General features: G+C 40.6%; 1 protein-coding gene across 15 annotated transcripts in view; it reads left to right on the forward strand.

Annotated features, from left to right (window-relative positions):
- The window catches only part of eya1 (EYA transcriptional coactivator and phosphatase 1), a 287,775-nt gene extending 267,134 nt beyond the window's left edge, over positions 1-20,641 (forward strand). For all 15 annotated transcript variants that reach the window (XM_070891236.1, XM_070891245.1, XM_070891238.1 and 12 more), the window contains 6 exons: positions 4,007-4,065; positions 4,181-4,341; positions 7,437-7,551; positions 8,875-8,996; positions 11,382-11,482; positions 19,423-20,641. In XM_070891236.1, the coding sequence (XP_070747337.1) occupies positions 4,007-4,065; positions 4,181-4,341; positions 7,437-7,551; positions 8,875-8,996; positions 11,382-11,482; positions 19,423-19,503 (639 nt within the window). In that variant the 3' untranslated portion in view covers positions 19,504-20,641. The remainder of the gene's footprint in view (positions 1-4,006; positions 4,066-4,180; positions 4,342-7,436; positions 7,552-8,874; positions 8,997-11,381; positions 11,483-19,422) is intronic.
- The last annotated feature ends 2,412 nt before the right edge of the window (positions 20,642-23,053 follow it).

Here is a 23,053-nt window from a genome sequence, read left to right on the forward strand (position 1 = left end):
TCACATCCACCTAAGCAGGTAGACTAAAGCACAGACATTCTACATATACTGCATCAAAAAAATTTTAATTTTCATTCTGATAGTTGGACTTATGATCAAAACCCCCATTTTTACCACTTTCTGCCCCCCTCTCCCCCACCTCACCCCACACACATACCAAGCGCAGTTTTGGACACCCCATTATAGAAAGTCATTAATGCCTTACAAAGAGGGTCCTCCTCTGCCCACCTGGGGCTCGCTTGCCATGTCGGAGCTCCGAGTAGAGCACTTGCATAGGGAGTCTATTATCGGGCATGCAGACAATGTGGCCCTGCCAATGGAATTGATCGAGCGTGGTCAGTGCTTCGATGCTGGGGATGTTGGCCTGAGCGACAACACTGATGTTGATGCATCTATCCTCCCAGTAGATTTTCAGGGTCTTGCGGAGGCAGCGCTGGTGGTACTTCTCCAACGCTTTGAGATGTCTGTTGTACGTAATCCAATTCTCTGAGCAATATAGGAGGGTGGGTATCAGTACTGCCCCATAGACAATAAGCTTGGTGCCAGATTTGAGGTCCTGGTCTTCAAACACTCTCTTCATCAAGTGACTGAAGGTTGCACTGGCACACTTGAGGCAATGTTGGATTTCGTCATTGATGTCTGCCTTTGCCTCCTTGATAAAGTGCAATATCCCCACTGGCACCCAGGAATTCCTGGCCCATGACCGTCCAAAGTGGAAGAAGAGCATCCGGGAGGGCGCTGAGCACCTCAAGTCTTGTCGCCAAGAGCATGTGGAAATCAAGCGCAGACAGCGGAAGGAGCATGCGGCAAACCAGGCTCCCCACCCACCCTTTCCTTCAACCACTGTCTGTCCCACCTGTTACAGAGACTGTAATTCCTGCATTGGACTGTACAGCCACCTGAGAACTCATTTTTAGAGTGGAAGCAAGTCTTCCTCAATTTTGAGGGTTTGCCTATGATGATGATGACTAAGAGGGTTCAGAGTTAAGAGTGACTTGAGATACTGGGACTATTTTTACAGCAGTAAAGATAGCGTAAAGGAGTTTTAATAAAGATCTTTCAAAATTATGAAGGATTTTGATAAGAGTGAATAAGGAAAGACTATATACTCTGGAGAGTTAGTAAGGTAAAGTCATCAATCTTAAAGTTATCATTTTAAGAGTGAGGAGAGAGATTAGAAGAAATGTATTTATTCAGAGGGTTGTTGGAGCATGAAATGCTTTGCCACAGGCAGCAGTTGAGGCAGAGACCATTGTATCCTTTAAGAGGAAAATGTTGAATATTTGATGCAGAGTAAGATAAAGGGTTATGGGGAGAACACGGGCAGTCTAGCTTAGAGCCAGCACAGAGTGGGCCAAATAGTCTCCTTCTGTGCTATAAACCTCTGTAATTTCTATGAAATTAAGATGTGCTTTTGCAACTTTGGACAAGTAAGATAAAATAGCCTCCTGAAGGCAAAACACTTTCTTCACCTGACAGGATGACAATTAAACATTCCAAGTAAGGGACAAAGAAACAATACAGTTGTAAACTCTAACCAAACCATGTGCAATCACTGATTATTAAAACTACCATATTTATTCCCTACCACAATACGTGGCACATCTGTTGAATGTTTTACGTAGGTAAGAAGAGTGACAATTGGCGTCACATAATTATAGAAGGCTTGCTTTCTGAACAACGTTTCAAACAGTTGCCCCCACTTGTGGTTGACAACCCAAACAAAGTAAGCGGGAGAAAACATACACAGGATGTTGAAGAAGAATAGCCATAATAGATTCATTAACAGGCAATTAGTAGGTAATTGGGTACTGGCAGTTCCACTAAATAGCTCCTGGTGAAGGGCTTTTGTCTCTAATGATGTTAACTGTATAATTGCAGGTTTTGCTTCTGTTTATGCATACAAGCACTCCTACTCTGATTAAAAGGATTATAGCCCTGTGTGGTAGTTTGGGAGCAACTGAATGTGCCTATCCCTCCCGCAGCCATGGTCTTTATTCTTTTTTCTCTGCCAAAATTGTTTCAAACAAATATATTTGGAAGTGCCTGCATAACACAAGTCTCTCAAAATCTGCACCATTGAATCAGCGCTGCCCATGACAAATTGCCAAAACCATCATATTAGAGGAGTTTTCATGAGTTGTCTTGAAACAGATTAAACAAACAACTTAAAAAGTTCCTGAACCGTGTCTTCAACTGGTGGCTTATGTTATAAAATTCACAGCCCTCCTGTGAGGCCACATTGACTTTCTTTCTCTCTTATCTGAAGTTGTTGACCTCCAGGAAGGAGGAGAAGGTTACAGGGCCAAAGTTTTTTCCTTGTTGGCCCTCACTGCTTGCTGGGAGAGGTTTGATTGCAGAATAGATGTATTAGAACAGAGGTTGAGGGTCAGGATTTTAATTCTGTTAAGGAACAGCTGGTTTTAGTTTCTCTGCACTCCTCTCCCTTCCTTACCCACAAATCCAAGCAGATGAAAAATGTGTGCTGAAGAAATCCGGTAAAATGAAAATGTTCGAAAATGAAAAGTTTTATTTAGCATATTCAGAGAGGTTTACACAATATTTTCTATGCAACTAAAGCAGCACTTTCCACTGTAAAATAAAATATTCACTATATCACTGTACCATAACTTCTGATACGTTTCTGTCTTTCTCTCTCTCCCTCTTTCTTTCTCTGCAATAGAAAAACTATATAAAATGTCAGCCCTGTAATGGGCCCCTCATTATAACACATATTTTGTATGATTCCCAAAGACAGCCTTGTAGAGTGGGTCTAGCATGCTTTATTAGCAGTGCCCCGTGTTAAACTCTTTTTCTAAATACAATTTAACAAGACATGAACATAGAACGACTATGGCAAACTCGTTGCAGATTTTTTTTGTCTACTTGTCTTCTAAATGCAAGCCTGAGGCAATGTTGGTGTGTGGCTCAACAGCAATCAGGGGTTATAATTTCATTGGCAGTTTGCATCAGGTTCAATTTTTCTATCATGCAGTATCCAACAACAGTAAGTCTGTGCTTTGTAACTCCGAAACAACTTAGCTGAACATGATATTTAAAGTCATATCATAACAGTGAAATGGAAAGTAAGGGATTTAATTTGCAGCTGTTTTGGTCTCTTAACAATATAGGAAAAGGGATTTTAAGATATCATAATGGCATAACTAAGATCATCACTTCAAAACATACTTGCAAATTTAATTTCAAGTTAGCAAAGTAACCCTAAAGAGTAACTTTCCATTTGTTTTCTTTCAGTTCTCACTTATTTTCTTACTTAATCATTTGAAGATGATTTTTTTTTAAAAACATGTTTTCTATTATTTTTGTCTGAAAGGAAATTCTGCTAAAAACATGTCAGATATTGCAACGTGATCAGAATAAAATCTTGGGCACAAGAACGTAAGTTGGGTTTTTAGTACCTGAGAGAAAATTGAGAATTATAGATTTATTATGTTTGAACATAATTTATACATGCTTTTATAGTCCTCAAAGAAGAGACTAATACATTTATATATTATCATCTTTCATTCCTTTAGGATTCTTTTCTGTGTTTGCAAAAACACTCAAGAACAAGTACCTACTAGTAGAAGAGTATGGCACTAATGAATATTTTTTTAAGTTTCCAATAACTTTGTTGTCATTTTCTATACCAAGTGGTGCTTTGGTAAATCATTTTTTTTTGTAGCAAAGCAGAGAAAATGGTCCTTTTTAAGGCTGCCATCCTCCTGGAGTACGGATTATTTAATGCTTGCTTGTTTAAAAATTGCACCATAACAGCCATGTTGATTTTTGTTCACATGCTATGTATGTATGAATTTGAAAAAAATCAGTAAATATTTTAATTTGCATTTTACAAGCATATTTTAATAAAGCAAAGAATTAAAATAGCTGGACAGAAATTCAGCCGTATGTACAAGTTCCCCGTTTTTTTCAAAATTGCTTCAAATAGAATTTAATTTCAATCTTATATTACAAGTATCTTACTAACATTCTTAATTTTTTACAGGAGTGTGATCAAGTTCACATTGATGATGTATCATCAGATGATAATGGGCAGGATTTGAGGTATGTTAATCCCTAAACAATAAAATCTACTTCTTAGATAAGATGTAAGTTATGTGACATACCACAAGTATCTATTCTCCGCTGATGGCAGTCTCATCTGTGTCCATTCACACAGCACTTACAACTTTGCAACAGATGGCTTTCATGCTGCAGCAACTAGTGCAAATCTTTGCCTAGCAACGGGTGTGCGTGGAGGGGTTGATTGGATGAGGAAGTTAGCATTTCGCTATCGAAGAGTAAAAGAAATATATAACAACTACAAAAATAATGTTGGAGGCAAGTACTCTAATTTTCTCTTATGAAGTAGTAAGTTAATTGGTAAGAAATTAAATAATTTAATAATAAACATTAGTGAATACTGTTTTGGTTAAATATTGGATTGATCAAGATTGTTCTGATAGTTATAATCCCTAATATCTATTAAAAATAATGATGTATAGATAGAATTTTAAAAGTCAAAATTCAAATTCAGTATTTTATTCATTTATCTCAGTTTTGGAATAAAATGCCATCTTGTTTCTTTTCTTAGTCTGTCAGTGTTAGAATATTCAAATCTTTACCAGTTGCAAAAATTATAAATATATATATGTGTTTCTTAATCTTGATCTATGATTATTCAGTTCCTCTGTGTAGACTTACTGAATGAAATCATATTTGTGTTGAACAAAAGCATCTGCGTTTTACAACCAATTGGCATAATATTCTGTGCCATTTTAAAAATAAAACAATTCCAACCAATAGGTTGTGACTTTGAGTCTGAGGGTTGCCTCTTGGTCAAGGTCATGGGGGCGAAATTGCACTGTGCCATGATTGGGGGCGGTAATCTTCTGGGGCCAGGATATTCTGTGCCTGGCGCAGAAGTCCCACCCTCACCGTGGAATTGTCCTTACCGCCCCTCAAAGAAAGCGGAGCGCAATGACACGCGCTCCACTTCCTTTGGGGACGGTAACCATGACACTGAAGGAAGTGCTACATGGATTGGCGCCTTCCCCTTTAAGGAGCGCCCCGAGAGCGGATGTCTGCTAGCTTCGTGACCCACGAAGCTGGTGTTGACATCCGCTCGCACCAGCTTCACGGCCCACTGGACAATTTCCACCATGGGGCGATAAGGGGTCGGTGCGGGGTAGTGAGGGGTCGGTGCACACGGCAATGACATCATTGGTGGTTGTGCGGCGGCCCGGGGAGCTAACCACAGCACATGGCGCTGCCATGTCAGCACCTCCGCAAACTCACGGGCAATTTCCCAGGAGGCGGTAGCGCTCCCCTCCCCCTGATGAAAAGTGTCCCCCCAGAGGCGTGAATGAGGCAATTAAAAAGAGCCAATTTTGCGCCCCCCCCCCCCCCACATACACCTTGCTTGAAATCCATTAGTTTTCAGGTAGACTGGAATTTGGGGCACAGTGAAATTCGATTAGATGTATTGCATGTCAGAAAATGCTAAAAAAAATCTAACAGAACTCAATTTCCCCATTTACCCTTGCTGATTTATGTCTCCAGTTGACAAGTTACAAAAGTAATCAAACAGAGCTTTGATTTAAGCAGGAGTTCATTGGGTAGCCATATATGTGATCCATGTTGTTCTATCCTCCTGTCTGAATAGGGACCAAAAAAAGAGTCAAAATATACATTGAAAAAATTATATTGGAACCATTATATAATTGTATGGCTTTGGTAACAGTGCTGTTAGGGAGGGAGTTCCAGGATTTTGACCCAGCGACAATAAAGGAATGGTAATATATTTCCAAGTCAGGATGGTGTGTAACTTAGAAGGGAACTTGGAGATGATGGTGTTTCCATGCGCCGGCTGCCCTTGTCCTAGGTGATAGAGGTGGTGGGTGTGGAATGTGTTGCCGAAGAAGCCTTGGCGAGTTGCTGCAGTGCATCTTGTAGATGGTGCACACTGCAGCCATGGTGTGCCGTTAGTGGAGGGGGTGAATGTTTAAGGTGATGAATGGGGTGCCAATCAAGCAGACTGCTTTGTCATGGATGGTGTCGAGCTTCTTGAGTGTTGTTGAAGCAGCACTCATCCAGGCAAGTGGAGAGTATGCCATCACACTCCTGACTTATGCCTTGTAGATGGTGGAAAGGCTTTTTTGAGTCAGGAGGTGAGACACTCACTGCAGAGTACCCAGCCTCTGACCCACTCTTGTTACCACAGTATTTATGTGGCCGGTCCAGTTGTTTCTGGCCAATGGTGACTCCTAGGATGTTGATTATGGGGGTTTCAGCGATGGTAATTCCATTGAATGTCATGGGGCGGTGGTTAGACTTTCTTGTTGGAGATATCATTGCCTGGCACTTGTAAGGCGCTAATGTTACTTGCCACTTATCAGCTCCAGCCTGAATATCATCAAGGTCTTGCTGCATGCGAGCATTATCTAAGAAGTTGGGAATAGAGCTGAACACTGCAATCATCATCAAACATCCCCACTTCTGACCTTATGATGGAAGGATGGTCATAGATGAAGCAGCTCAAGATGGTTGGGTCTAGGACACTGCCCTGAGGAACTTCTGCAGTAATCTCCTGGGGAGATGATTGGCCTCCAATAACCACAACAGCTTCCTTTGTACTAGGTATGACTCCAGGAAGTGGAGAGTTTCCCCCCCTGATTCCCATTGACTTCAGTTTTACTGGGGCTCCTTGATGCCACACTCGGGCGAACATCGCCTTGATGTCCAGGACAGTCACTCACACCTCACTCTCACCTTATTCAGCCCTTTTGTCCATGTTTGGACTAAGGCTGTAATGAGGTCTGGAGCTGAGTGGTCCTGGCGGAACCCAAACTGAGCATCGGTAAACAGATTATTGATGAGTAAGTGCCACTTGATAGTAAAACAGCTTGGCTAAAGGTGTGGCTAGTTCTGGAGCAGAAGTCTTCAGCACTACAGCTGGGCTGTTGTCAGGGCCCGTAGCTTTTGCTGTATCCAGTGCATTCAGCCATTTCTGTGGAATGAATTGAATTTGCTAAAGTCTGACTTCTGTGATGGTGGGGACCTCAGGAGGAGGCCGATATGGATCATCCACTTGGCACTTCTGGCTGAAGATGGTTGCAAATGCTTCAGCCTTGTCTTTTGCACTCGTGTGCTGCGCTTCGCCATCATTGAGGATGGGGATATTCATGGAGCCTCCTCCTCCCATTAGTTGTTTAATTGTCCACCAGCATTCACGACTGGATGTGGCAGGACTGCAGAGCCTTGATCTATAGCAGCTGTTGGTAAAATGGATCTTTTCTCTTCATGATGGTTTATGACAGAATTACATTGCGTGATTTTGTTTTACGTTATTAAATATTGGAATAGTTGTTGTTCAAATATGTGCTATAAATAATAAATGAATCTTTAACTCAGAATAATTATTTTCTAAATCTTAGGTCTCCTTGGTCCAACTAAAAGGGAATCATGGTTGCAGTTGCGAGCGGAAATTGAAGCTCTAACAGATTCATGGTTAACACTTGCCCTGAAAGTGCTCACACTCATTCATTCAAGGTGAGGGTGGAAGTGAACTTGCAGTCTCCAGTGAACTGAAGTCATTCCATTAATGAAAACATTTTAAAATAAAAAACATCAGCATCAAAAAGTAGGTTTAGCTGCAAATAAATGTGAAAAGTTAAGGTGTAGAAAGCAAAGCGTAAATGAATTATTTTGGCACTTATTTTTGCTGACAGTTGTATACAATTAAAAACAAATAGTAAGTTGGAGTAGCGTGATTCAGTAGTAAAGCACATTAGAGCTCCATGTACAATCCAGCAACCTCGGGACCGAGACCGAGACCGGGCCAGTTTTCGGATTTTGCCAGATTTCGGACCTTGCTTTTGGAGCTCCTCGCCACCCGCCAATCCACCGATTCTCGCCCGCCCGCTGATTCCCGCCAATCCTTGCAGCCCCCAGCGCTGCGTTTTTTACTGGCTTCCTCATCCCTCGCTGCCCAATGTCACCAACTTGGTCGCCTCAAAAATGTCCGGTTTTCGGACAATTCCGGTTTTCAGACAGCTTGATTCGGGACGTTGCACCTGTATAAAAAAAGATTGACTATCCTGGTTCTTTTCTGTCTTGAAAAGAACCAGGATAGAAAGTGCATGGTCGCCTTCTGTGCTGTAAAATGCTATGATTGAAGAAGTTTTCAACAGTTGGGCAAATTCGATCCGTAAGCTTTACTGCCGTGTATAGAATATAACCACAAGGAGTCATATTTACAAATTAAGCACAAGAAAAGAACATAAAAAATAAAGAGAAACATTTTTATCTAAAAAGGTGATAAGTATGTGGAACAGTTTGCTGTCACAGGTGGTCGAACAAGAAACAGTAATGGGTTTCACGAAAGAACTAGACAGGCTCTTGTCAACAAATGGGATTCAGGATTAATAGAAATGCACAAAGTGAATACTGTGGATAGGTGGACTAGATGGACCAAACGTCGTCTTCTGCATGAAATAGTTATAAACTATTATTATGTTACTACAAATGCTATGTCATGGGGCGGAACATTCAATTCCGGTGTGTCTAGCAAATATAAATTCTGCCGAAAAGCCTTCTGTGATGCACATTGGCATGTTTTACTAAGTTAAAGTTGCAATATAAATACAAGTTGTTGTTAGCCATCTCTATAATACAATCCAATATATATATATTTTTAATCCATACCAAGTGCGGAGCAGTAACGACATAAAAAAGGGTAGGGGTATGACATAATTCGTGGTGCTTGCATTGCAACAAAATGGCAGAATTTGTTTTGATTGATTTTACGACTTATCCATCATACCAACTTTATAATGGAACCTTTAGTAATGCCAAAAATATGTTGTCTTTCAGGTCAAACTGTATAAATATTTTAGTAACAACAACACAACTGATACCTGCTCTTGCCAAAGTCTTGTTGTATGGATTAGGAATTGTTTTTCCAATTGAAAACGTCTATAGTGCAACAAAAATAGGTAAGTAATATCAGAATATGGGGATAGCGCAGGAAAATGGAGTTGAGGTAGAAGATCAGCCATGACCTTATTGAATGGAGGAGCAGGCTTGAGGGGCCGAATAGCCTAATCCTGCTCCTAATTTTTATGTTCTTATGTTCTTATATGAGATGCGCTCAATAGAAGTTACATTTCACTTCAGTTCAATTATATATGGCACTTTTCAAGTTTTATTTACAAAATGTATCACCCGATTAAAGATAGGATTATAAACACAATGTTGCACTCTGGCTATATTTGTAAGAAAAGCTTTTATATGAGACAGAATAAACTGTCGTTAATTGTCATATTATTCAAATCTTTGAAATGTATGGTCTAACAATAGGTGATCATATGAATGGTATAAAGTCACTTGCATTTCTTTGTATATGTTGAATTGAAGTCATTTGGAGTTTTTAATTCATGTCATAATACACAATATTAATTACTTTACTTCATGTAAAAATCTACAATCCCCCTCATAATCTTATACGTTTTGAAAAGACCTCTCATTCTTCTGAATTCCAATGAGTACAGGTCCAACCTGCTCAACCTTTACTCATAAGTCAATCCCTTCATCTCTGGAATCAACCTAGTGAACCTTCTCTGAACTGCCTCCAAAGCAAGTATATCCTTTCGTAAATATGGAAACCAAAACTGCGTGCAGTATTCCAGGTGTGGCCTCACCAATATCCTGTATAACTGTAGCAAGACTTCCCTGCTTTTATATTCCATCCCCTTTGCAATAAAGGCCAAGATTCCATTGGCCTTCCTGATCACTTGCTGTACCTGCATACTATCCTATTGTGTTTCATGCACAAGTACCCCCAGGTTCCGCTATACTGCAGCACTTTGCAATTTTTCTCCATTTAAGTAATAACTTGCTCTTTGATTTTTTCTGCCAAAGTGCATGACCTCACACTTTCCAACATTATACTCCATCTGCAAAATTGTTGCCCACTCACTTAGCCTGCCTATGTCCTTTTGCAGATTTTTTGTGTCCTCCTCACACGTTGCTTTTCCTCCCATCTTAGTATCATCAGCAAACTTGGCTACGTTACACTCGGTCCTTTCTTCCAAGTCGTTACCATAGATTGTAAATAGTTGTGGTCCCAGCACTGATCCCTGCGGCACCCCACTAGTTACTGATTGCCAACCCAAGAATGAACCATTTATCCCAACTCTCTGTTTTCTGTTAGTTTGCCAATCCTCTATCCATCCTCTATATATTACCCCCAACCCCGTGAACTTTTATCTTGTGCCGTAACCTTTTATGTGGCACCTTGTCAAATGCCTTCTGGAAGTCCAAATGCACCACATCCACTGGTTCCCCTTTATCCAATCTGTTTGTTACATCCTCAAAGAATTCCAGCAAATTTGTCAAACATGACTTCCCCTTCATAAATCCATGCTGACTCTGCCTGACTGAATTATGTTTTTCCAAATGTCCTGCTACTGCTTCATTAGTAACGAACTCCAACATTTTCCCAACCACAGATGTTAGGCTAACTGGTCCATAGTTTCCTGCTTTTTGTCTGCCTCCTTTTTTAAATAGGGGCATTACATTTGCAGTTTTCCAATCTGCTGGGACCTCTCCAGAATCCAGGGAATTTTGGTAAATTACAACCAATGCATCCACTATCCTTGCCGCTATTTCTCTTAAGACCCTAGGATGTAAGCCGTCAGGTCCAGGGGATTTATCCGCCTTTAGTCCCATTATCTTACTGAGTACCACCTCCTTAGTGATTGTGATTGTGTTAAGTTCTTCCCCCCCCACCCCCATAGCCCCTTGACTATCCACTGTTGCGATATTGTTTGTGTCCTCTACTGTAAAGACTGATACAAAATATTTGTTCAGAGTTTCTGCCATCTCCATGTTCCCCATTACTAATTCCCCGGTCTCATCCTCTAAGGGACCAACATTTAATTTAGCCACTCTTTTCCTTTTTATATACCTATAGAAACTCTTGCTATCTGTTTTTATATTTTGTGCTAGTTTACTTTCATAGTCTATCTTCCCTTTCTTAATCATTTTTTTAGTCTTTCTTTGCTAGCTTTGAAAGCTTCCCAATCTTCTGTCCTCCCACTAGTTTTGACTGATTACTAGAAAATGCTGTTTCTCTCTCATTTTCTCTGCCTTTATGTTGATAAATGACTTGCCTTCACTTTGATGGCACAGCTGATATTGGCAGCTGATCATACAAGGAATTCTAAGCAACAACCCACATCCTTTCGCTGGGTGGCACAGCATGTAATAGCTGCAACCTACTGAGCCACAATAATGCACTTAAACTAAATATTTGACTTTGGTGCAATAGTGAAACAATGAAGTTATTTTAAGTTAACAATTTACATACTTTACTTTAGGAAAGGAAAGCTGCTTTGAACGAATAATTCAAAGGTTTGGCAGAAAAGTAGTGTATGTTGTTGTGGGAGATGGCATAGAAGAAGAACAGGCATCGAAAAAGGTAAATGATCAAAGATTTTAATGCTCTCTGTACTACACAGTACCTATGGGTTAGTTTCTTCCTCAGAATGTTAACTAAAAGGAAATTGCTTCTAAACTAATACTGCATGCATCCATGTTGCACTGCACAAGGCTACTTGGCAAAACTGGAGAATGCAATCAGTTTGAATGACTCAAAGATTGCAATTAGCAACTATAAAAATCTGGAACAATTTGCAAACATAATAGATAATAATATACCTCCAAATATAAATTCTTCACCACACTGTATAAAAACCTCATCTTGATGCTATAACATAAAGGGTAGAGGTATGTACCTCTGACTGAAAAGATTTGATAAGTGATGTTCCACAAGGCTCTATGTTGGAACTATGCTTATTTATTGTATATATAAATGAGCTAGATTTGGGAGTTGAGGGAACAGTATTGAAATTTACAGATGACACCGATTTGGCGACACGTCAATTTGTGACCAGTTCTGTAAAAGACTTCAGAAGGACATAGATAGGATGGTAAAATGGGCAGGTAGGTGGAAGCTGCAGTTCAGTGTAAAGAAATGTGAGACAATATAGTGAAAGGAAATGCACATTAAATAGTATGATCTTAAATGAAGTAGAGGAGCAGAGGAACTTTGGTTTTGCAGCCCCAGCCACACAGATAATTAAGTGTGGGCATAAAAATAGATAAGGCCACAAAAAGGCAAGTAGAACCCTTGGTTTTATATCTAGGGGCACAAAATACACAAGCAGGTAGGTAATGTTGAATTTGTATAAGACCTTAATTAGGCCACAGTTGGAGTGTTGTGTACTCATTAATGGAAGGAAATAACAGTAATTGAAAAAGTGCAACTTTGATTCACGAGGATCAGGGGTGACAGGTATGAAGAGAGAATTGAGAAATTGGGGCTTTTTTCACTGGAACTGAGATTTCCATTTGTAGGCGAGATGGTAACAAGAGGTAACAAATTTAAGATAACCACAAAAAGAATTAAAGGGGAGGTTAAAAAAATTCTTTAACAGAGGGGTGGTTAAAATATGGAATTTTTTACTAAAAACCATTGTTGCAGCAGAGTCTATAAGATCTTTTTTAAATGCAATTAGACAATTGCTTGAAAAAGAGGAATATTAAAGGATATGTGGATCAAGCAGGAGATTAGACGAGGTAGTTCATGTGGAGAAAAATATTGGTACAGACTTAATGGATCAAATGGCTTGCTTCTGTGCTTTGATGATTCTATATGTTACAATTTAGGTGAATGAATACCTATGAGAGAAGTTCCAAACAGATCAGTAACTTCTTAATAAATCGACAGTGGTCAGCTGAGGTATGCAGGAAAATCACATTTCAATTTCTAGTCTATGCTGAACAAGCTGATTCAGCAAAACTCATGCTACAAGGGAGGGAAAAAGTTGGTTCTGATCACTATCTAGTGACCCCACTCCTATGTACTGGAAGTATCTATGGGCCCAAGTCTGCCCTCAGGGTTAGAACGGCGCATCTCCGTGTGTTGCGCCAACTTTTTAGAACAGAAACGGCGCCTATTATTTACCTTGGTGTTCTTTCCTCCGTCTGGTCAATCCAGGCCCTTGGCGCAGCGCAGCAGAACGCGTGGCGCATGGAGGGTGGAGCCAGGTGGAGCCGCTGAAAACAGTGCCGGGACCTCTGCACATGCGCGCTAGAGTGTGCGCATGTGCAGTAGCTCCAGGCCCCCGAGGCTACGTGGGAGGGGCCCGAAGTACGCCGCCCCTAGCCCTGGCCGAATGGGATGCCAGGGCGAAGATTGGACTCGGGCCTCCTTCCCTCCCTCCCGTTTAGCTCACATTTCTGCCCCCCCCACCATTTAGCTCCCGCTCCCCCCCTACACCCCCCCTCCATCCCCCTCCTCTCCCCCTCCATCCCCCTCCTCTCCCCTCTCTCCCTCCTCTCCCCCTCCTCTCCCTTCACCCTACCTCCCCTCTTCCTCCTCTCCCCTTCCCTCCCTCCTCCTCTCCCCTCTCTCTACCCCCTCTCCCTTACCCCTCCCTCTCCTCTTCCCCCTCCCTCCCTCCTCTCTTCCTCTCCCCCTCCCTCCCTCCCCTCCTCTCCCCCTCCCTCCCTCCCCTCCTCTCCCCCTCCCTCCCTCCCCTCCTCTCCTCCCGTCCCTCTCTCCCCCTCCTCTCCCCCTCCCTCCCTCCCCCTACTTTTCCTCCCTCCCTCCCTCCCCCTCCTCTCCCCCCTCCCTTCCTCCCACCCCCTCTTTCCCTCCCTCCCTCCCTCCCCCTCTCTCCCCCTCTCTCTCCCCCTCTCCCTCCTCCTCTCCCCCTCCTCCTCCTCTCCCCCTCCTCCTCCTCTCCCCCTCCTCTTCTCCCACCCCCTTCCTCTCCCCCTCCCTCCCCCCCCTCTCCCCATCCCTCCCTCCCCCTCGCTGTCAGAAACACAGAGAGACACTGACAGAGAGAGAGAGAGAGAGAGACATTGACAGAGAGGGCCAGAGAGAGAGACAATGGGCGGAGCCCATCCCAGCATGCTGTTGGAGGGTTCCCGGTGCTGCAGTCGGTGAGTAGAAACTTAATTTTTTTTATTTATTGATTGATTTTTTAATTATTTTTTTAATTTTTATTTATTTATTTTATTAGTTGATTTATTTATCATTTATTATTGATGAAGGCTCTTTATTTGTAAAAGTGAAGTGTTTAATGTTTGTAAAGCCCCCCCCCCCCGCCACCATCTCCCATTCTCTGCGCCTGATTTATGAGTGTAGGCAAGGTTTTTCTGAGCGTACAAAAATCTACACTTACTCCATTCCAAGTTAGTTTGGAGTAAGTTTTCGCTGCCTAAACTTGCAAAACAGGCGTAAGTGGCTGGACACGCTCCCTTTCTACAATGAAACTGTTCTAACTCACTAGAACTGGAGAAAACTAAATGCCGAGAATTACAATTTCTAAGATGCTCCATTCTAAACTAGTTGCTCCCAAAAAATAGGAGCAACTCAGGCCGAAACTTGAGCCTATTGTGTGAGCATTGGGAGAGGACTGGATCATGCTCAGCAGTAATGTACCCTGCAAGTCACATAAACAGCCAATGCTTAGGGGGTGACATTCATCTTGAGCCGCAGGGCAAAATGGGCGATAGTGAGGTCAATGGAAAAGAAAATTGGCTGGAGTGTAATACAGGCTGCTGATTCGTTAGTGCCTGCTACTGCACAAAATAAATATCACCCTCCTTCTGTCTAGGCTGACCATAAATAAAGAGCCCTTGGGTGAGGTACTGGAGGGAGACAAGCAACACCAGGTGGGACCATACCCAGCAATGAGTTAATGTGTTCAGGAGATGAGAGGAGCGGAGAAAATTGGTGTGAAAGAAATAATAAGGAGCAAAGAAAGACAAAGTAACATTAGAAAATAATGATAAGGTAACAGCAAGTTTGCATTAAAAGATTTCAATAATAAATTTTAAAGTACTTGCAAAAGTAAAGCAGTGTGTGGCCCAACACATTGGAGAGAATAGAATGATGAGATATGTTTGTACTCTTGATCTCATTGCTTTTATGGCCAAGTAGCATCCCTGAGAATTTAGAGTGATGTTAGAGAAGATCTGAGAGCAGTTTGCCCACTTTCCCTCTCAGCTTCATGGCACATGATGTGGATAGACTAGGGAAAGATGATAAAGATAATTCTTGAACCATTGCAGATACATAAAAACCACTAAAGGAAAATTTTAAATAGTATCACCTTCTCTGTATCTGTCAGAGTTTCCTGGTGAAGTTCGTTAAAGTCCGATGCATGTTGCGAAGTATTTTGTAAAACTAAAATGGTAATTTTATGAATTTGTGCTTCTACCATGCAACTGCACCTAGCTGGAACTTTTATATCACAAATTTGCACCTGAAATCCCAATATGTGTCCCTGAATTTGTCTAATGAGCAAGATGCATCCAAGTTCCTGGAGTGTTTTGAGGAAATAGGTCCAAGGTCCTCAATAGTTGAAACCTGTATCCAATCTCTGTGATGGTCCAGAGAAAGTCTGCATCCAAGTTTCTCTTAGTCTAACACCTAGGCTCTTTTCAGTTATGCACCAGGCAATCTTTGGATTTAGACTATATAATAAAAACATAATATTGATTCCAGTACATTATGGGGGTAATTTTCACTTTGGCCACAATCACCAGTTTTCCGTTTGCAGCAAAAGTGAAAATTACACCCGATATGTTCTTGACTACAGTGACAATATACAACAACCTGCAGTTATATAGCTCCTTTAGTAAAGTGTCCCAAGGCACTTCACATGGGCGTTATTAAACAAAATTTGACACCAAGCCATGTAAGGAAGTATTAGGCCTTGTCACCAAAAGCTTGGTCAAAGAGGTAAGTTTTAATAAGCATAAGGAGGATAGAGAAGTAGAGAGGCAAAAATGTTTAGATAGGGAATTCCAGAGCTTAGGGCCTAGGAAGCTGACGGCACAGCTGCCAATGATGGAATAATGAAAATCAGAGTTGGCAAATGGCCAGAATTGGGCAAACGCAAATATATCACAGGGTTGTAGGACTGGAGGAGGTTACAGATACAGGGATGGACGATGCGATGGAGTGACTTGAATCAAAAGAATGAGACTGTTAAAACCGAGATGTTGCCGGACCAGGAGCCAATGTAGGTTAGCAAACACAGGGGTAATGGGTGAACGGGACCTGGTGTGAGTTAGAATACGGGCAGCAGGGTTTTGGATGACCACGTGTTTACGGAAGGTGCAAGGTGGGAGACGGCCAGTCTAGATGTAACAACGGTATGAATGAGGGTTTCAGCAGCAGATGTGCTGAGGCAGGGGTAGAGATGGACGATGTTAAGGAGGTGGAAGTAGGCGTTCTTGGTGATGGAGAGGATATGGTGTCGGAAGCTCATCTCAGGTTTAAATATGACAGTTCAGTGGCGAACAATATGATTCAGGCTCAGACAGTGACCAGGGAGAGAGATGGTGTCAGTGGCTAGGGAAACAGAGTTTGTGCCTGGACCGAAAATAATGGCCTCGATATTGACGGGTGAGTTTTAACTCCACAGTGTGGGTCTTTTTTTAACAGGATCCCCGCCCGGAAGCCAGCCTGATTGACAGGCTTGGCTCCAGTCGGGTGGAGAGCACTCCAGAGGAGGCCAGAGCTGCAGGAGCACATAAAAAATCTGCTGCTGCATTAATCGAAGCGTGGATGAGGGTTGGGATTGGTGGGGGGCTCTGATACTCGACCCAGGGGTGGTCTTTGGAAGGGAGGGTGTGCAATTCCATGGAAGCAGGTAACCTTGCTGGGCTGGGAGGAAGCATTCCTGCTGCTCTTGGCCCACAAGCAGTGCTGTAAGGATAATTATCTTTCCCCTGAAGTTGTCCTCACCTCCCTTGAGTTGCCGGGTTTCCCGAGGCCCGGGAAACACAGTCGACCAGGATTAAACCTGTAAGACAGGTTAAATGTGAGTCTCCCAGTCTCAGCATATTTAAATAGACAGCCACCTCTTAGGAACGGATTGATTGCCCACCTCGTCCATTAAACCTGAAAGTGAGTAAGTTGGAATTGGGTTCGGGTCAGGTTTGAGAATTTTTAAAGCTTTACATTTCACCCACATGTTTTGGGGAATTAAAATTATCCCCAATGACTTTGCCCTTCCCAATATTTAAATGGAGGATATTTATGCTCTTCCAATACTGGATGCAAACAAGCAGCCTGACAAATCAGAGTAAGTGGAGGAGTCTAGAGAGGTAATGGTGGGGTAGATGCTGAATCTGACATTGGGTTTTCAGATTATGTCATCGAGGAGCAGCATGTAGATGGGAAATAGGAGGGGTTTAAAGATCAATCCTTGGGAGACTCCAAAGGTGACGGTGTGAGAGTGGAAAGAGAAGCTATTTCAGGTGATTCTGGATAGATAGGAATGGAACCAGGCAAGGGCAGTCCCACCCAGCTGTAAAACAGAGGAGGATGTGTGGTCAACTATGTGAAAGACTGTAGATAGGTCGAGAAGGATGATGGGGTTGTTTACCATGGTCACAGTCACAGGATGTCATTTATGACTTGATATGGGCTATGGCTGGGGCGGAAACCTGATTGGATAGGTTCAAACATGGATTATTTTATCATATGCAATTGGCTAAGGTATTTTGAGCATACTTAATTGTAAATGAATGAAGCATTCAAAGTACTATCCATCCTTGTTGTTGAAATTAGGAGATTTGTATATAAGGCATGCACTAAAAAGGAGAAAGGTATTCAGCTGTCACCTAGCTTTTCTGTAAAAAATGTTGTGGTATGAATACTTTTAAAGTACTTCAGCATCAGGGTACATATTTATTTGTTATTGAAGTTAAGAGATTGATGTGTATGTGCCCAGTAAAAATAATTGAAAATTCTGCTTTTAGAGGCTTTGATGTAAACCAAATTCTCTCACAATAACCACATCACTTACAATGCTAATTAAGGAGCAGGCAGGGACCTGACCTGATAGGCAGCTTTTCTTAAATCAGACTGCAGTTAAAGGCAATGAAAAATGAGAAAGCTTCAAAATTACTAGGTACAAGAATGAGGCAGTATTTATTATTTCTAACCTTTAAAAAAGGTAGTTCTGAGGCAGCATTAGAAATGAATAGCATGCTCCAACAAGCCTTTTCTATGGGAGCCCAAGTGATAGAACAATAAAGATTACCGATGAAAGTTCCATATATTGCTAGACAGAAATTATCCTTTAACATTCTGTGCCACTGACCTCATCCATAATTCTGTTGTTTACAGTGCCTGGCTACCATAGTAAAGTAAAAGTGCTTTAAAGTAAAATCTAGTAAATAACGACTACTCAATGTGAGTCTTTTAACATATATCTAGTCTAGAATGAGGAAAGCAAAAGTGATGCATGAATCAGTAGATAGCAGAAATACAATCTGGCAAGATAATATCCGATCCACAAAGAAACCCCTGAGGAGCATATTAACGTGAAAAGTATCTCACTTACCAAGACTTATTCCAAGATGAAATCACCACCTTTAGAAAAGGTGAAACAAATTGAACAAACTAACAGTCCTAAAGCAATAAATATTTTTTAAAGTCCCATTAAAAAAGTCTAATGAGGGTATTTTTAAATATTTGCCTTGATGCGTTACTCTGAGTTGATAGCTAGTGAATAAAGTCATCAACCTCTACAGTAAAGGAGATTTACACAACAAAGGAAAGGCCATTACTTAGGTCAGCATAAGCAATAGGGATCGGAATGCATTCCTTCTGAGAATATTTACTTTTGATAAGGCTTGGTAATGATCCGAGGAAAAGATTTCAAGTCATTTCTTGACAAGGTCTCCTTCTAATTCACCTGAGAGTCGTATTTCTACAATGAATGTATTTGTTTTTATAGTGAACAGAACCTGATTGTCATCATTCTGTTGCCTGAGTAGTGGCAAGTAGTAACCTATTGGCACACACATCTTTACTTTAATGAGGCAGGGTCTTCCTGCAGTAAATTTCAATCATTGCAGAGTAGTCTTTTTAACCACATTTAGGAATAAAAATGGGATGCCAATCAATAACTTGCTGCTTTTCCCAGTTTAAAAGAATCTTGTGTTAACTTGCGTGTCAATTGTATCATATACATCAATTTAACTCTCCTTGCTAGATATATAATGCAATATAGAAATCATGAATTAATGCTCAAACATGTTAAAGCTGAAGGATGTGTATCATGTCTACTTGTTGCATGCTTTTTCAGCTGTCTTCAGCAGTTTTCTTTAATATTTTAATCTCTTTTAAAAATAGAAAACCAAAACACTTTTGATGAAAACAATAGTGTGGATTTTTAAAAACAACTAAGCAATAATTTATGTGACGCAATTTATGACTTTGAAGTTTTGGCTTGTTTAGAGTTGGCATGTCAAACAATTAATTGTTTGGCCAGAGCAAAGGCTATGTGGTCTTCTCAGATTTCCTGTTTGTGTTGTTTGCAGCACACCATGCCATTCTGGAGGATCTCAAGCCACTCTGACCTTATGGCCCTACATCATGCCCTGGAATTGGAGTACTTGTAGCAGTATATCGGCACTTTGAAATATAGGATCTCCACCCTCACCATTCATGGATTACAGTACTTCTGTGTCTTGAGGCAGCTTCTGACTCCAAATTGTGTGATGTGTCCCAAGTGTTGACATACAGCTGCAATTTGTCTTAACCTTTGACCTATCTTTAAATGGAGACGAATGAATTCTGGCAAAGCAGCCGATGGCCCTAAAGACTGTGACTTAGCTAAGTACAGTGAAAAGCCATCATAAAGTTCAATAGCCCTGTTATTTCTATATTGCTACAAGAGTTCATACCTGTGAAGAAAACAGATCTGAGAAGATGCTTAACTCTTATCCTGCTGACTAATCAGGCAATTCATATGATCATCGGAACAGATGCTATGGCTAGTGCTTTAAGCATTGACAGTCATAAGACTAAGGCTTCTCTAAAAAAACATTTTTGCCATAAGGAATTTAATATTTACACTGAAAACTGAGTTTGGACAAATGCTAAGACATATTTTACTTGTGGAGAAAGTTTGCTTCCATGATCACTAATATCCAGGGCACTCTGTTATTATTTATGAACTGATTGTTGTGTGTTAACATCATTTATGAAGTTACTTAAATTAGATTTTTGCCATTTGACACAACAAGCACATTTGATTCTGTCACGTCACAAAGTAGTTTACAGAAAAAAAAGGTTTTCTTATAATTTAAGATGACTATTTACTTTGCTAAGACAATCATGTACAGAAAAATGTCATTTGTGTAAATTTGTAATCAGGCAATTATTTACATATTGTTAAGGTAAATGCAATTGAAAGGTAGCAATGCCTTGTTTGTGAAGTATAAGTATAGTAAGGCATTGTGCACACAAAACTGTGTTGTGCCTTATCAAAGTGTTGGTGTGTTAAAGCGCAACTTCTTGTTGGGTAAATATGTAGATAATGGAATTTTTGTGATAATTTTGTCAAGACCAAAAGCATGGATGTCAAGTGTCAAGATTTATCCCCTTTTCTCTCACTTTCCCATTCCCCCAAATTAATTTCATCCACCTTTCTTCAAACAAATACATCAACTACTCTACTTGAAAAAGTAGAAAATAATTCCTTACTCTCTTCATACACAAATAATGTGGATGATATAGTATATATTTTTATTAAGAAAGCTGTTTTCTTTTATTACCAACTAGAATGAGGATTACTTTACTGTAAACTTATGCCCTTGTCGTGTCTACATTCATTGTATGAAAATACATTAGGAAAGTAATGTTTAGATTTTTTTTGGAGCAAGAAATGTTAGAACATTATAGAATTTTTCTTGTGTAATTAGGTCTGATCTATTTCGGTATTGTCCATTTTTCATGCAAAATGTTAATATTAACATACTTAGCTGTTGACTGAGATTTTTGTTAGGTCTTGGATCTTCTAAAGCTTCAGCACTTCTTACTGCAAAAGACTACAAGCTTGGCCTGTTTACTGTGAATGCAATTCTAACCATAGGCCCTGATGCTTTCCCTCTCTCCCCTCCATGTGGTCACTGTAGAGGGATTTCAGTTCAGTTGATTTACAACACATGTACTTAGAAGGCTTATTTCTTTATAAAGCTATCTATCACAGCAATTTCAAGAAATGGTTTATTAATACAAAAAAATCTACCTCTTCATGAGGGGATTTATTAAATGGGTACTGCTGCTAGATCAAGACCACAGTTAACTATTTTAGCTATTTGGTAACTGAATGTTTGCAAATAAAGATCTAAAATAAAAAATCTGTGGATTATGATTTTACTTTTTGCAATCAGAATGACTGGAAATCAACAGATCACCCAGGCCTCACTGTAAAAAAAAAGTGTGTTGTGTCTGCAGAATATATGTACAGACCTTTCTCATGAATTATGTGTTTAAATTAATAAAAATCAATTTGTGAAATGGTTGGTGCTTGTCCTTTTCAGGTACTTTCTTAACAGGTAATTCTCGAACTGCTCTCTTATATTTGTGTATGAGACATTTTTTAAGTATTTTCTGATAATTATATTCCCAAGTATAGCATGTTCTCATGTTTGACAGAAAGCATTTCTTCTAATATTGATAGTGGTGCTATTGAACCTATGGGGGGGAGAAATTGGTTAAATTGCACCTCCCATTAGCATCCCCGGGGGAGCTAATGGGGGGCACAAATGACTTTGCAACTGGGCATGGCACCGCTAACAACTCCCGTTAAATTCGGCGGGAGTTTAGCTACAGCATTGCGCCCTGATCTCCTGCACCCGGAGTTCATGACATCATCGCCATGCGCAGCACCCCAGACCCTAAATTGGGTATTGCCCCTGAAGCTGTGCTGGACAATGACAGCAATAGCTTTAGGGGATGTATACTGGGTGGCCGGCTGCTCGCGGGTGAAATTTAAAGAGGAGGTGGCTGACTGTTCCAAACAAAATGTCCACTTTTCTTATCACCGTTGTTGCTGCTTTGGACGCGGGGTCCATGTCACGATCGCTCAGCCCGGCACTCTGCTTGAATTAGCACTCCACTTCCTTTTGGAGGCGGTAACCCGAATTTCTCGCAAGAGGCGAGACTTCTGCGCTTGGCACAAAGTCCCACACCTCGCGAGTGTTACCACTCCCAAACAGGACGCACCCAAATTTCTAGGTCTAGATATCTTATGCTTGTTTGTCTTCATTGCCAATGCCCTTTCTGCCTCTGCGGTGCATTCAGGTCACTATTATACCTTGCATTGTGCTATGCAGAGCTGCATCGAGGCACAACAGTCAGATCTCTGACCCAACTCTTAAGTGATAGCTATCACTTTCATAGTGATGTACATCCAAAACCACATCACATCAATGCAAAAGTAGTGGAATAACAACATGACACATGAATGGTAGATACATATAGGGCTTCTTCATTGATTTCAGATTTTTATATTCACTTGTGACTGAATCACAGCAAATTTGAGACTGAATATTCAACTTTAATTTCCTCCAAATTTATATTATTCTCCAAGAATATATTTAAAATTCTTTATTTCCTCCTGCATGTTCTGAAAATTATATCCTTGTAATAAAGGGCTATTTCCTGTAATTCTGCACCTTCAATATCAGTTGCCATTGTGCAATTGTACTTATGCTGTCACACTGTTTGAGACCTATGTGTGAACTCATGGCCTTTTCACCTGTACAGTCACCTCACTGTGATGCAACACCAAATACTTTTATGTCTATAATTATAATAACATCTGATTAGAAGGATAGATATTTATGGTATCGTTCTTCCGTTTGGAACTTGTATATACTCTCTGCTTTTCTTCCATATATTGAACACCAAGTCAGTTTGTGTCATTTCTGTAATTTATCCTGAACATTATTATTGCTAATCTATATATTTTCAATGCAACTGAGACTGGTATAGCAAAGAGATTTGATTTGGTTCTTTTATAATTACCAACTATCTTCTGTACACAAACATTGAATATATCAAGCGACAGGAAAATCAGTGATCTAAGGGGAAAAAATGGAAGGAATATGATCAAATTAATGAACATCCTCAAATAATTTGAAAATATAAATGGCTTGTATT

The sequence above is a fragment of the Pristiophorus japonicus genome, chromosome 1, assembly GCF_044704955.1.
Source record: "Pristiophorus japonicus isolate sPriJap1 chromosome 1, sPriJap1.hap1, whole genome shotgun sequence".
Lineage (NCBI taxonomy): Eukaryota > Metazoa > Chordata > Chondrichthyes > Pristiophoridae > Pristiophorus > Pristiophorus japonicus.